This window comes from Gobius niger (genome assembly GCF_951799975.1).
Source record: "Gobius niger genome assembly, chromosome: 13".
Lineage (NCBI taxonomy): Eukaryota > Metazoa > Chordata > Actinopteri > Gobiiformes > Gobiidae > Gobius > Gobius niger.
In genome coordinates, this window is record NC_136864.1 from 17,535,419 (window position 1) to 17,550,864 (window position 15,446).

At 39.4% G+C, this 15,446-nt stretch overlaps 4 protein-coding genes across 4 annotated transcripts; 2 read left to right on the forward strand and 2 right to left on the reverse strand.

The window, feature by feature from the left end:
• Positions 1–211: 211 nt before the first annotated feature.
• aldh9a1b (aldehyde dehydrogenase 9 family, member A1b) lies at positions 212–3,352 on the forward strand. The gene is made up of 11 exons (XM_079569429.1): positions 212–541; positions 693–838; positions 920–1,049; positions 1,337–1,471; positions 1,554–1,750; positions 1,952–2,092; positions 2,176–2,364; positions 2,440–2,527; positions 2,597–2,738; positions 2,837–2,949; positions 3,039–3,352. The coding sequence occupies exons 1-11, from the start codon at positions 367–369 to the stop codon at positions 3,131–3,133; spliced, it is 1,551 nt and encodes a 516-aa protein (XP_079425555.1). The 5' UTR covers positions 212–366; the 3' UTR covers positions 3,134–3,352.
• Positions 3,353–3,464: 112 nt separating this feature from the next.
• On the reverse strand, positions 3,465–6,330 carry zte38 (zebrafish testis-expressed 38; the record flags this gene model as incomplete). Its single annotated transcript, XM_079569625.1, has 12 exons — positions 3,465–3,704; positions 3,783–3,831; positions 3,908–4,039; positions 4,200–4,285; positions 4,362–4,510; positions 4,601–4,668; positions 4,749–4,775; positions 4,835–4,855; positions 4,929–4,965; positions 5,046–5,109; positions 5,925–6,069; positions 6,280–6,330. 12 exons carry the CDS (start codon positions 6,328–6,330, stop codon positions 3,637–3,639), a joined length of 897 nt encoding a protein of 298 aa, XP_079425751.1. The 3' UTR covers positions 3,465–3,636.
• Positions 6,331–6,759: 429 nt separating this feature from the next.
• Positions 6,760–8,162, reverse strand: prdx1 (peroxiredoxin 1). The gene is made up of 5 exons (XM_079570066.1): positions 8,029–8,162; positions 7,724–7,877; positions 7,508–7,630; positions 7,268–7,398; positions 6,760–7,079 (listed from the first exon to the last, which is right to left on the reverse strand). Exons 1-5 carry the CDS (start codon positions 8,132–8,134, stop codon positions 6,997–6,999), a joined length of 597 nt encoding a protein of 198 aa, XP_079426192.1. The 5' UTR covers positions 8,135–8,162; the 3' UTR covers positions 6,760–6,996.
• A 3,982-nt stretch (positions 8,163–12,144) lies between these two features.
• LOC306972896 (nuclear autoantigenic sperm protein-like) lies at positions 12,145–15,202 on the forward strand (the record flags this gene model as incomplete). Its single annotated transcript, XM_079569603.1, has 12 exons — positions 12,145–12,249; positions 12,372–12,452; positions 12,516–12,631; positions 12,866–13,489; positions 13,662–13,771; positions 14,006–14,082; positions 14,153–14,226; positions 14,307–14,495; positions 14,567–14,739; positions 14,810–14,857; positions 14,926–14,985; positions 15,053–15,202. The coding sequence occupies exons 1-12, from the start codon at positions 12,149–12,151 to the stop codon at positions 15,200–15,202; spliced, it is 1,803 nt and encodes a 600-aa protein (XP_079425729.1). The 5' UTR covers positions 12,145–12,148.
• Positions 15,203–15,446: the final 244 nt, after the last annotated feature.

Consider the following 15,446-nt stretch of genomic DNA (forward strand, 5'->3'; position numbering starts at 1 on the left):
TTATAACGGTCAACTTTTTTATTAAGAGTCATTGATTTAGCAAATAATTAGTTACAATTGCATATAATTAACTATTAACTATCAATAAATCTTATATTATATTAAAATGTGTTAATAAATGGTATGTTATTTTTATTGACGGAGCAGCTAACCAATAATGCTGAACGCTCCTTTGACGTAAACTGACGTCACAACCGCTCTAGCTCCGATGGCCCGCCCACACACACAGGAAAAAAGCGATAACAACATTAAGTGCGAGAAAAGCTGGAAAACTTGTACACATGGTCGCAAAGGAAAGTATTTAACCCACTTGTACGTTTCGAACAGTGTAAAGTTTAATTGTTGAGTGCTGTCAACGCGTTCGTCATGCTCCCGAGGCTGTTCTTAACTATGAGCCCCCGTCCCGCTACTTCGGTGCGGCTGGTTAGATGGGTCTCTTCGGGTTCTGTAAACATCGCTGAGCCGCTGAACTTCTGGGCTGGAGAGAGAAGATGGAGCAACCGAAAAAGCAATGGAGGAAACGTATACGAACCAGCAACAGGCAAGGCAATATTTTAGCAAAAGGCTTGTGCGCACTGACTTTATGACCTCATTCTGAACTTTGAACATGACAAAATAAAACAAACTCGCGATTCCCTACTCGGCCTCCAGGACACAAAGTCTGAATACAACAAAATTGTATTGTTTTGCAGGACGTGTTTTGTGTCATCTAGATGAGTGTGGTGCTGAGGACATCAATGAAGCTGTGAAACATGCCAAGTCGGCTTTCAACACCTGGAAAAAAATGTCCGGGATGGAGAGGGCAAGAACCATGATAGAAGCTGCCCACATTATTGAGGTACGCATGGTCTGATTACTTAAAAATCGACCTAAGTTCCAGCACATATGTATTTGTTTATTGTTTGTACTCGTTGTGCAGAGCAGGAGAGAGGAGATTGCGCAGATGGAAGTCGTCAATAATGGAAAATCCATCACAGAGGCCCGTTTGGATGTGGACTCTGCCAGACTTTGCATAGAATACTATGCAGGACTGGCCAGCACCCTGTCAGGTCTAGATTTAAACTAAATTCATTTGAACATACACTCAGGCACATCATTCTGTGGTCAGACGGAGACCAGACTCCTGTTAGGCGACGCCACAACTGTCTGCATAGCTGTCATCTCCAACACTGTAGATCTAGTGACACTGAGTCAGCCTTTAATCCACAGTATCAATACTAAGAGCTCCATAAAGGAAACAGCAGTCAACCATATTGGACTGGTGAAAACAAAACATAATGATACAGTCATTATGACTAGGTGTTAGTGAGTAACTTCATTCACTTGTATGTTTTAGGTCAGCATGTCCAGTTGCCTGGCGGGTCCTTTGCCTATACCCGCAGAGAGCCTTTAGGAGTGTGTGCTGGCATAGGAGCATGGAACTATCCTTTTCAAATCGCCGCTTGGAAATCTGCTCCTGCTCTGGCATGTGGTATACAACTATGTGTAAAATTGTATTTCAATGTAGAATATAGACATTTTATGAGGTATATTTTAAATACTACTCCCTACAGGAAATGCAATGATCTTCAAGCCATCACCAGTAACCCCAGTGACAGCAGTGCTATTAGCAGAAATATATGCTCAAGCCGGAACGCCACAGGGGCTTTTCAATGTCGTCCAGGGCGGTCAGGAGACGGGAAGAATACTGTGCCAACACCCTGACATTGCTAAGGTGTCTTTCACTGGAAGTGTGCCCACAGGCAAAAAGGTTAGCCTTTATGTTTATGTTTTGACAGAGGTAAGAAGTGTAGCCAAAAATAAATCGAGTTCTGTCTTATCTTAAAAGCTCAAACATATCACTTCAAACACTTGTCCAAATACAAATGGTGCAAACTGATGACACCTGATGTCCATTTTAGAAGAGTAAAGCTTTTGAATCTAATAATGCTTTGTCTTGTTACCTTCACAGATAATGGAAATGGCATCACAGGGGATCAAACCAGTGACCCTTGAACTTGGAGGGAAGTCACCTGTGCTTATTTTCAGTGACTGTGATCTTGAGAATGCAGTGAGAGGAGCACTTATGGCCAATTTTCTGTCTCAGGGCCAGGTACTGATCTATTCTTGCCTTGTTTGTCTTTAAGTATTTTTAGCGCAGACTAGTTGATTCAAAGTAGTTGATTTATGCAACAGGTGTGTAGCAACGGAACAAGAGTTTTTGTCCAGAAAGATATTCTACCCGAGTTTGTGAAGGAAGTAGTGGAGAGGACTAAATTAATAGAAATAGGAGATCCACTGTTGGAGACGACTCGAATGGGAGCGCTGGTCAGCCGGCCACACCTGGAAAACGTTTTATCCTATGTCGATCAGGCAAAGAAAGAGGTATTTTATGCTGAATTATACCATGGTTTAGTTCGATATCCAACTGTTAAACACTGATCATATTTAATTTTGAAGGGAGCTAATGTTTTGTGTGGAGGCGAGGTTTTCCTCCCATCAGATCCCAAACTTAAGGATGGATACTATATGAGCCCATGTGTACTTGGTAGGTTTCAAACATATTGACTCAGTAATAAGAGCATACAATAACATGTATTTTGTTTTATCTTTTAAGGAAGCTGCACAGATGAAATGACTTGTGTAAAGGAGGAAATCTTTGGTCCCGTCATGTCTGTGTTGTCTTTTGAAACGGAAGAAGAGGTGCTGCACAGAGCAAATGACACCACTTTAGGTCTGGCTGCTGGGGTTTTTACCAGGCAAGTCTTAATGAAAAGAAATTACTGCTTAGTTTAGAAGAATAATATACAATGGAAAATACATGTTAGCTAATGTCACCCCTGATCGTGTGTCATAGTGATGTGAGAAGAGCTCATCGGGTAGTTGAACATCTCAAGGCTGGTTCCTGTTTCATCAACAACTACAACATCACACCTGTGGAGGTGCCTTTTGGGGGTTTCAAAATGTCAGGTACAAATTATTGTAGATCTTCCCAATATTTGACTTTACATCTAAAACCCCCATAAGAAATGTGAAGCTGTATTTTTCTTACTCTACAGGTATAGGGCGAGAGAATGGACAAGTGACAGTAGAGTACTACTCGCAGTTAAAGACTGTGTTTGTTGAAATGGGAGATGTGGACAGCCTTTTCTAAAAATCCTTATGTGCAACTGGCCAAAGCCAACAAGATATTTCAGGTCTGTGAATATATGAATATACTTGAAGAAATCACACGTTGCCTCACAGCCAATGTAGCCCGAGTATTTCCAGTTGATAATATCGAATGATCCTCCTCCAGTTGCCAAAATATAAATCATGTTGTTAATTATCACTAGGTAGGCAAATGTTTATACCGTACTTGAGGGGAAAAAATACTTTATTCAAAATAAATATAGTGGCCTATAAATATTATTGCATATAATTTGTCTCATGCAAATATTAACATTCTTGAATTTATGTTTACAACTTAGAACATGTCACAAGAAAATTCAAGACACTTAAAAAATATAGACAACTGAGAAACTATTTTCATACAAAGCAGTATAGCAAAGCAGACAATCACTCCTTTTCTACAATTTCAGATGATTCTTTCGTCTTTTCCTTTTCTGTGTATTGGCAGCAGCCCCCCTCTGAAAAAAGTGTGTGTTACATAAGGAATTAACTGTGAAGTTTCTTTGGTTTTACCTTTGCCAGAGGGCGCGTGGGCTTCTTGAACTGTGCAGACTCTGTTTTCAAGAAACAAGGAATGTAAAGAAGCTGGGACTTTGAAAAAAAAAAAGTGTATAGTAGTATTTTTTTCATACCATCTTCTGAAGGGACATCCTCGTCGTCGTAGTCTTTATTTTGACCATCCTGTTAATTCATATAGTAAATAATTATATGAACAAATATCTCATGACGGAACATTAGAAAATATTTGTGGACTTACCCCTTTGACATTTTTCTCAGCCTCAAGTTTGGTTTCCTTCAGGTAGTTTCCTTCTTGGAGCTTGGCCAGTCGACCTTGTTCCGCCGACACACGCACCCTCAAAGTGTGGAAAGGTGTCTGCACATCGCCAACCTTCAAGAGTACCCAGAATTGTTGTCCAAGTATGGTGTAGATAAACCAGAACATAGAGGGAAAAAGCGGAAACAAAGAGTAGAAGAGATGGGGGAATAGTGGTAGATGAAAATGAATGATATATATTTTGTATTAAGTCGCTACTTAAACCCTCACCGACCTTAAAGTGAACAGCAGTTCCTTGAAACCACAAACTGTCACACTCTCCCTCTTTAAAGCCAGGTGGTTCATAGTCCTCAGGGGTCACTGCAAAGAGAAGTAAACATTGTACAGTCTTTCTGCCATTTGTCAACTGCAGCATCATTGATAACGGGCCTCTTACTGTCGTCAAAGTAGTAAAGCTTCATGGTAAGGTAGACGCTGCTGGGAAGGGAGCCTAAATTCTGCATTAATAAAAAAAGTTTGCGAATCAGCAGCACAGAGGCTCTCTTGGTGTCCTCCAGTGTCACCTGCATCTGCACGGCATCGTTCCTGTAAAATAAGATACACTTTCTCACATAGTATATAAATATAATCTCTACTTGTCGTTATGGTTTATTCATAAGAACGTAAATGCCAAACCTGAGGATGTTAATCTCCGGGCCCTTCTCTGTGTATTTGAATTTGAACTGGTAGGACTCAATAATGCACTAGGAATGATGAATAAAAACAGTTTATGAAATCACATGTGTTCTATTACAGTGACATTTTTAAACAAAGAAGCACTTACATTGGGGTTACCGGGGTTGGTGTAGACCTGAATAAGCATAAAATTGTTATGCAATGTTGTACAGTATGAAACACTTTTCTACTTACCCCAATAAAAACAATCTGGAGCTGACAACAAGAGAAATCTGGTTAACTTAAGTTTCTAATGACACTTTAGATGCATCAACAATATTGTGCTTACATATTGTTTTTCCAAAGCATCAAAGCAGCCCATCATCCTGTAATAAGATTATGATGAGCAACTAATTGTTTTGGTTTATTAACTACAAAACAAACAATAACAAAATGAATATATTACCATTTCACAACTTTGTTTGCTCCAGGCGTGCTGCAATCTTCACGCAAAACTTTAATGCACAAATCTGTTGATATGCAAAGAAACAAAAGCAACTCTCTTTTATTTATTTTTTATTTTTTTAGTAAACTAAAATATATCTGAACCAATACATTTGTAGTGTAGTATTCCCCAAATCCCTATTGTCTCAGTGTTATCTCACATTTATTGTATAGAGTTCGGGAATGTGACGTCATATCGCTAAGCATTATGGGATTAGAAGCAATTGTAAAATAATAGAGATTTTAAAAATTAAAATACTGGAGTAATTGTTCACATTAAAACACTTGGACACCACAGTGTGTTGTTCCACGGCTATTTTCTACACTTTTTACTCGGGCTGGGACGATTCACTTTTGTCACGATCCGATACGCATCACGATACTCAGGCGCCGATCCGATACATATTGAGATACAATATGTAATTATGAATTGTAATATGTTTACCTTAAAATTTGTAAAAAGAAAACAGTCATGTGTCCGAAGTTTATAAACCCAATGCCATTTGACAGTTTTTGAAGTGTTAAGATCGAAAAGTGCATTAACCTAAAACGTAACACCAAGAGCTGTTACTTCAAAACAAAGGAGTGCAGGATAAAACAAACTCCAAACACAAGTATTGAAAGTATTGCAATACTTGAAAAAGTATTATGACACTTGAAAAAGTATCGATACTTGGTACAAAGTATTTGCGATCCAAATCCGATCCGATATTTTGTCTCAGCCCTACTTTTTATACTGTTTTTAGCTAATGCTAGTCAATAGAAATGTATGCTAACAGCTGCAAAGATGGCGTATCTCCATGGTAACTGTGGAATTTCTCGAACTCTATTGTAAGTTCACCTTCCAAGTATCTGGACCTGTAGGCCTCCTCTGGGAAAATGCCCCGGAGGTAAGTGATGGAGGACACAGCCACAGCCATCATCCTTTTCACAAACACAAGCGACGCCTGTTCGGTCTTCATGTCGCCCTGAAACAGGCCCGTCCACTGTGAAAGAAACAAACAAACAAAAACATTTATTATACATTTTACTCGCTTTCTGTCTTCCAGTGGTACCGTCTAAAGCCCACAAGATGGCGCGAGCAGCTCAAACGTTACCAGCAACAAGTGCTAATCGCGACATAAGTATTTCTTACACACGATTTAAAACTACACGATTTACACAAAACAATTTACTTATTTAAAGGGTTCACTTGCCTCTGCTGTTTCCTCCTTGCTTTTCTTGATGCATATCTTGCTAGCAGACATGTTGTATCTTGTCAAACTTGTCAAAGCTGTTAATGTTTTACACTGATTGCGACTAGTTTCGTTTGGCATTAGCGATCCTATCTATATAAGCTTTATGAAATATCCCTAAATCAAGATAAAACAAGTTACAAGCACTTCCCTCGCTGAGCACAACAACTAAATTTTTTTATTTTTTTATTCAGCGGGTTTTGTAAATTCAATAAAATTCCCGCCTTTGAATGCTGCGTTCAAGTTCAAAAATGTACCTACGGCGCTAAGTGATTTGAGGAAAAAAACAATAATAATTCATGGATTTATCTTTCGTTTTTTTTCTATCTATTTACTATTATTATTATCATTCTTATTATTATCATCATGATTATTATCATATTTTATAATAGACCATAAAAACAACCTGCAAAGCATACTATAAACATTTTCCATTTTTTTATTCATTTCAAAGTGTTACGCAGAAAAAACTAAACAAAAATACATTATTTTGTTTTAATGGCACCGTAGCAGGAAAGAATGACACAAAACACACTCGTACATCAAATAGTGGTTCACAAGACTCCCTACAAACAGACAAAATGTATTCACGCCACAAAATAGTCTAGGCACTCCAGGGACTGACATAGTTGTGTTTGTAAAGGCTACAGTAGGCAGCAGATCTTGGCCTTGACCTTATTACTGCTTAGAGAAGAAGTCTTTACTTTTTTGGACGTCAGGTTTGATGGTGTCACTTCCTGGTTTCCAGCCGGCGGGGCAGACTGAAAAGATAAGCTGGGAATGAGTTCTGGCCCAGAAGACAAAACAGCAAAAATGTGCCAATATCATTTAACTGATCTCAAAGGAGAATACTGGGTGGAAAATGTAAGAATATTTGGTTTATACTGTAATTATTTGACATGTATTTCTTGCATTGCAACAACTCAGAGGCTTGTTGGGCTATTTGTACCTTCTCCATGCTTGTCCGTGAACTGAAATGCTTGAACCAAGCGCAGGGTTTCATCAACAGAGCGACCCACTGGGATGTCATTGATGGTGATCTGCCTTAAGATGCCGTTGGAGTCAATAATAAAAAGTCCTCTGAAAAGATACAGGTGACTTAATACAAATGTGCAGAGCATTTTACCTCCCCAATGCACAGATAAATATTACTGCAACATGTAGAAAGAGCAGACGTATAGAACTACACCTGTAGGCAATGCCCTCGTCTTCCTTCAGGACACCGTAATCTGTGGAAATCGTGCGCCGCGTGTCAGAAACAAGGGGGATCTTCATTGCACCCAGGCCACCCTTCTTCCGTGGTGTGTTGCACCTGTAAATACACAAACAAAAGAAACCAACATCTGCTGTGTCAGACATAATAACATTCATGACAGACTGAGCAATTATTTGTTTTGAGAATTACCACGCAAAGTGTGAGAAGTGCGAGTCTGTGGAGGCAGCGATGACCTCACAGTCAATCTTCCTAAAGTCATCTGCAGCATCACTAAAGGCGATTATCTCAGTTGGACACACAAATGTGAAATCCAGTGGATAGAAGAAGAACACCACATATTTTCCTGGTAAAAAAAAAAAAAAAAAAAAAATCCCATTTAATGAATCCAAATATGATCAAACCCTGTCTTTGTGGTGCAAAAATGTTGCCAATTAACCGCCCCACAATGGACTGCTGCATCAAACACTGCTCAGTAATAGGCTATAGTGTTGTACCTCTGTAATCCGACAGCTTGATGTCCTTAAAGTCCATGTCAGGCATCAGTGCTTTGGCTGTGAAATCCGGTGCCAATTGGCCAATTTGCGCCTTGCCAGCAGACATATTTGACCTAGAGCAAGACAATCAAATAATTATTAAGGAATGACAAAAACGCATTATTAAATATAGCCTTTAAATGATGGTTTCAAAATCATGCTGCACAAATAATATGGGTGTGGCTGACTCTCTTCTCTATTTAGTACAACTGAGGGACTAGGAGGTTATAAGCTACTTCTTCTGACAGCACTTTTGTGATTTACTAAAACCCTAAGTTTTCAGCTTACGTCAGTATTCCCCTTAATCTTCAACACTCCGACATAAACCTTCTGTTACAAAACTGATTTAGGCTATTTGCAACACGTTGCTCCTAAAACAATCCCGATAACAGCGCGCTGGTGGCAGTTTTTCCATTACAACCTGTTGAGCATCATCCAAAGTAAATCAATTTAAAGTTGGCTATAATAAATGTAACAGTACTTTACAATCATAAACTAAACAAAAAACATAAGTTAGCTTTTTGTTGGTGGTAAAAAACATTTTACGACAAATTACGCACCTTAACTGACCCTCAAAGATCCTGAGCAGCTGGAGCAGAGTGCGCACGGTCCAGGGAAGATGGGTATTTATATTACAACAAGTTCTCGCGAGACGATGAACAAAGCAACAGACCACAGTTTGCATCAGATCAGACATCAGCCCTCAGGCCTCATCGGAGGCGCACACAGCATGACTTTGCACATTCAGACAATGTTCATGCGTAAGGACACCCCATAATAATGTTTGTCCTAGACCACTTTATTCGAGCTACTTTTTGAAGTAACTCTTGGAGTAAGTTTAAAACACAATACCTTTTTACTTCTTCAGCAATGTTTTAAAGTCACAGCGCGTATACTTGATTAAAGCATTACTGCTTCCATTGTGAATCTGTAGCTAAGTGACTGCTTCATGTTGACATATGAAAGTCAACTGAAAGAAATGTAGCTAATAATCAACTTTTGTCTTTAAATTCATGTGCTTTTTGATGGTGTATTCTCTGCCCAATTACTGCCCAATACTCAATACCTACTCAAATCTAGCCAATTTCGGATTTTTTGAAAACTTTTTCTTCACCTATGCCAAAATGTGTGAAATTATTGTAGCCTACAGTTTGCTATAATCTAGAATGAATCTAAAACAACACAGACACAGTAATATTGCCCAATAATGTATATCATGGGATGTTAAGCAAGATGTTAGTTGAATATTACTTTTCTTCAATAGAATTCCTGAGCTTACTTCCTTCTCACACTGTTTATTCAGTGACTCAGAGCCATCCAACTACCCCATAAAATGACATGCAGAAAAGTGTATGTCATGATATGCATGATACCGGAGAAGTACTTTCAAATTGACCCCGTGAAAACTGATAAAAGACAATTGTTGTGACTAACCCTCTGTATTTTTTTGGATTTAATGTGCATATGAATACTGTGTAGAGTCGATTCACTTTCGTAAGCTTCATAGTGTAGGCAAAGACAAAGGATATCATCAACGGTCTCAATTTTAAGGTGTTTGATTTTATGTTTGATTTTGTTTTGCCAGAGCAGGACAAACTCGCCATGTTTGACAACTCCCAACAGCAAATGGCCCTGGCCCGTTGGCAAGGATGAAGCTCAATCAAAGTGGCCTATACCAGTGTCAGGCCCCATTTCCAACCTGGGGAAATTTGCCCAAAACCCAACATCATCGTTTGACAGAAGGTATGGGAGCCACCAAGACAAAATAACAATGAAAGAAATATGTTTTGTGTCCGTCACTACCAAAACCTGGATTCACAGGAACTTCAAAACAGAATAGAAAGGAGAAGTGAGGCTGTTTATTACTGAAACTCACTTTCCAAACGTTGTGTGGTTTACCATGAATATCATAATAAAACAAAACCAGCGTACACAGTAATTCAATGAAGATCTTGGGTCAAAAATGCAAATGTGTTTACACCAGTCTCTAACCTGAACAATATTTTGTGTTATCTGCTTCTGCCTCTTCAAGCAGTCGCTATAGCAATGTGCCTGCGTTTCCCTTGGCAACCCTTCAAGGGCCCGATAAGAGGAGACACTAATGTCCTCTAGCAGTGGGTTGGTGATCAAATGGTCCCCACTGCATCACTCCTGTCTCATAATGTGCTCACAATTAGAGGATCTGCCACTATAAAAGCAGCCACACATGCTTGAAAGGCTCTAATCTGCCTGTGTTTCATGTGGATCCATCACCTAATAAAGCGTAATTGATACAGCACCACACCTGACTGACACTCTGAGGGTCCGGGATAGACAATGTCAGGCCTGGGAGCAAAATCCAGTCCTCCAGCATTTTCCTCTGGCCTCTGAGAAATATAACCGCACACTTCAGAGTTCAAAACACAGCACAAAATTCACCAAATATTGTCAATTCCTTAATAATCAATCATGGTTAAAAGAAGCCAGATCCCTTGGTCTGATGGGTAACATTATCAAGTCCTATTTGTTGATTGCGGTGCTTCAGTTTAAGTAGGTAAGTAAGCACTCAGCAAATCTGACATAGGTTCATCTACTTTGTTTTTAACCTGCCTGGTATATTATATTGAGTATGTTTTGTCACATAGGTGCTTGATTGGTTTCTACGCCCAGACTTGTTATGAAGAATTATCTCAGAAGGAGCTCAAGAGGAAGCAGTACATTCACAGCAGGAGGAAACAAATTGGGACAACTGTCAGGCAGCATGGGGTCGCAGACTTGCAGTGCCAGTTAGCTGTAGCCTAATTGATAGTGAATAGATAAAGCTGGCCACTTAAAAACAGAATTTCGTGCTGGATTAATTTGATTGAAATACTTGATTATGTTTTAGCGTGCATCATTAGGGATGTATAAATAAATGATATGTTGTTGATCAAATAAAATACTTACCTTTAACTGTTTAAATAAATAAATAAACAAACAAATAAATAAAATAAAATAAATATGCATCTTACTTAAGGTTTAAGGATCAGTTAATTTATAATGTTGTATTTAACTTAGAAGCTCTATTGCTTTTTTTGGTTTCATATATTTGAAAGATTTGAAATACATATTAAAAGGTTAGTGCTAGATCGTATGCTCCGGAGGGACGGTCTGCTGTGAGTTTGTATAGATCTATGAGTTGGTTTGTCTAAAAATACAAATAATCCTAATCCTTAAAGTTAACCCCTTAACTCCCACCTGAACCGAGCACATTTTCTCCAGTTTGGCTTTACCCCAATCCAAGAGCTTCTGGAAAAAAGCTGTGAAAATAGCAACAAAACAATGATGGAAATGTGACAAAAAAGTGACGAAAACATTGACAAAAAAGTGGCGAAAAATGTATGAAAAAGTGGCAAAAATGTCACAAAAATGTCACAAGAAATTGACAAAAAAATGACACAAATGTGACAAAAAATTGACGAAAAATTGACGAAAAAATGACAAAAATGTGATAAAAATGACAAAAAAATACAAAAAAGTGACAAAAAATGTGACAAAAAATTGACGAAAAAAGTGACAAAAATGTGACAAAAATTGATTGAAAAAAGTGACAACAAAAATAACAAAAATGTGATTAAAAATGACAAAAAATTTACAAAAATGAGTTGTTCACCCAACAAAAAAATGTTGGAGAAAAAAAAGTGATGACGTGAGGAAAAAGATCCTCTCGGTTCAGGCGGCAGTTAAGAGGTTAACCATTTCCCTGGCCCTAACCTTAATTTGTGTCATGATATCTCACGTTTTCACAGCAGACTGTCCCTCCGGAGCATACGATCTAGCGCTAACCATACTAAAACTGTCCCTTTAACGAATCTCCCGCGCTCGTTTACGCCACCGGAAGTGTCGTCGAAAGCGTATGAATATTAAGCGCCAAACTCCTGCATCAAAGCAATTCTCACGTGCAGCCGAGGAGGACACTGGCAGTCAGCAGCACCACTTTTAACTTTCTATTTCATCTGAAGTAAGTGGTTTGTTTGTAAAAAAGTTGACTCATGAGAGAATTGAACTGTTTTTAATTGACGCATTTTAACCCTAAAAACATGTAACTTTCAGCTTGTCTATCATGGAAGAAGCAAACAAGTTAATTGGCCTGGGCAAGAAGCACCTGGTAATGGGGAAGGCCGTGGAGGCGGTGAACGCGCTTCAGGAGGCCTGCGGCATGCTGTGAGTCGATTACAATCCGTACTACAACTTTTCAGACTCATTTAACCCATAGTTTGACCTCACGACGATGTCATTTAACCAAAACCTGTTGAGCATTTAGCAATTTGTATTTTGTGTTTTAGAGCAAAAAAGTATGGTGACACGGCAGATGAATGTGGTGAGGCTTTCTACTGGTGTGGCAAAGCGCTCCTCGATTTGGCAAGGTGAGTGTGGTTAAACTACAGTTGGGTTTTTATTTGGGACCATATTGATTTTATTTTTATTAGGATGGAGAATTCAGTCCTGGGTAACGCTTTGCAAGGAGTTCCCGAGGAGGAGGAGGAGGAGGAGGAAAAATCCAAAGACTCCAATGTGGAAATGGAAAGTGCAGATAATCTTGATGGTGAGAGATTCAACACTTTGTGAAAAGCTTTTCATTATAATTCCAGTTTTGTGCAGATTTTAAAAGTACTGAGAATTATTAAATGAATTGTGCCTAAATCGAGGCTTAATATAAAATAACTCATTTGATTTCAGTTTTATTTTTTCTCATATCTGCTCAAGTTGAACAGTATTTTTTTTTTATGCCTGCCAGTGATGTACATTATTTGATACCATGTTATGTTTATGAATTTAGAAAAGACCAGAGATGAGTTGCGTGTTCAAGTCTACGATGCAATGGCGGAAAAGAAGGAAGACTCTGCAGAAAAAGATGCCGCAGATGTGAAAAAGGATGAGTCTACCACAGAAAAAATGGATGCCAAAGTGAAGACCGACGGCGCTTCAGAAATGAGCAAAGATGGCGCTACAGAAAAGCAAGGCGAGAAACCAGGTGAAGAGGAGCAGACCAAAGATGAGGAACCAGGTAAAAAGGAGATTTCTGAAGATGAGAAACCAAGCGAAAAGGAGCAGTCCAAAGATGAGAAACCAAGCGAAAAGGAGCAGTCCAAAGATGAGAAACCAAGCGAAAAGGAGCAGTCCAAAGATGAGAAACCAAGCGAAAAGGAGCAGTCCAAAGATGAGAAACCAAGCGAAAAGGAGCAGTCCAAAGAAGAACCTGATGCTGCAAGCACTACCACTCAAAAAACTGAAGATCAAAATGCGGTTTCAGAAAAGGAAGCCCCGAGCAAAGAAACCACGGGTGAAGGCAAGCCTAGTGCTGAACATCTTGGTGAGGGTGAAGAAAAAACGGAAAGTGTAGCTGCAGAGATGGAGACTGACCAGGAGGCAACCAAGACTGAAACAACAGAGGAAGCTGAAGGTAAGGCTAATTGCTATTCGAGCAGGATTCCAGAGGCATTGTTAACTCTTTAGTCCATCAAATGCATTATATCTGCCTTTTCTGTCTTGCATTATTTATAAATGTGTTTGGGATACAAGATTTAACTTGTTTCTACCTGAATCTTGACGCAGCAGTTGACCCTGTTTTTTAGATGGTGATGAAGAAGATGGCGATGAGGAAATGGAGGGAGAGGAAGAGGCTGAAGAAACGGACGGTGATGAGGAGAAGGAAAAGGCTGAAGGCGAAGACACGGCTGAGAAGGTACTGAAACAATGCTTTGTGCCCACCGGGATTCTGGAATAAATCTCACTCAAAATGACCATGGACTGATATAGACATTTTATGTAACAGTAAATTGTCTCGATTTCTCTAACCTTTTTATTTGCCATCAGTAAGGGTTAACCTAGCTCACAGACTTACCATTCTGAAACTTCAAATAACGAGCGCATTGAACACAACCAATGCTAACAATGCTGTCTGTATTTGGCTTGTTAGGGAAGTGATGATGACGAGGTTGGGAATCTGCAGCTGGCTTGGGAAATGTTGGAAGTGGCCAAAGTAATCTACAAAAGGTTTGTAAAAACAAATTTAAAAAAAAACACACTAATTTATGCAAGTTAATGGAATATAAATTGCGTTTAGGAAGGAGAACAAGGAGGACCAGCTCATGGCTGCTCAGGCTCACCTAAAACTAGGGGAGGTCTCTGCTGAATCAGGTAGTGTTCATTTTTCGTGGCAGACGTTTACTCATTAAAAGCATGGAAAATGTCTAGCTTCAAGTTTCTTCCATTTTCAGGGAATTACACACAAGCAATTGATGATTTCCAAGAATGCTTGAAGCTTCAGCTAAAGCACTTGGAGCCAGATAGCCGTCTTCTTGCTGAAACGCACTACCAGCTGGGTTTGACCTACAGCCTGAACTGCCAGTACAAAAAGGCCATTGATGAACTGGACCGCTCCCTCTCAGTCATCAAGAGCAGGCTGGGTAAGCAAATGGTGTGGTGATGCGTGGTTAAATCTAGAGCTTTTAGTAACTTCAGTTTTTTTGGGAAACAGAGAAACTACAAGAGTTCATAGATAAAGCAGAGGGTCCTGACGCTCTGCCTGAGGAGAGGAAAGAACTGGAGGAGCTAAAAGCCCTGTTGCCTGAAATTCAGGAGAAGGTAGAAGATGCCACAGAGGGTCTAAAAACTGGTGGTACGGACGCAGAAGCGGTCAAGGATGTTTTGGTGAGTTGCATCTAATTATGATGATCAAACTACTTGATTTTGAGTTTTCTAAACCCTTTTATTTTGCCAGGATGGTAACGCTGCAGCTGAAAGCGGGGACAAACTAGCATCTACAAAGGTTTTAATGCTGCATAACAATGTCTCTCTCATGGTGTAGGTTATTCTAATTTTGTTTTTGTCCATCAGGTTGACTCAAGTGAAAAGGCCACCCCCGCCCTAGATATCTCACATTTAGTAAGAAAGAAGGTAAAAGATTTCAACAAGATCTCAGACATGTTTATGTATGATGTTGACCAAAGCTGTGGCCTTTCAGAGGAAACAAGAGGAGAGCCCAGTGAAGGAGGTCAAAAAGGTGAAGCAGGATGACTCTGAAGCAAGTGAAGTTGAGGGGCCTCAGAAAAATGGGACTCACACAAACGGTCACACAAACGGACAAAGTAAAGACATGGAAGTGCAGAGGTAAGAGTCTGTGTTGATGAGCTGCACCTTGACCTAATGGTGCTTTACTGACTTTATTTTTCTTTCCCCAGTAATTGACTGTTCCTGTAGCTGCCGGAGACTGGGTTGGAAGTTCTGCCTTTTGACTTTTGTAAATAACTTGTTCATAGCTTTATTTCTTGTGTGCAATTATCAATAAATGAACTTTATACAAATCTTTTCGCTGGTGGCTTTAAATAATCCATGCTGGTGGTGCAGCGGGTAGCACT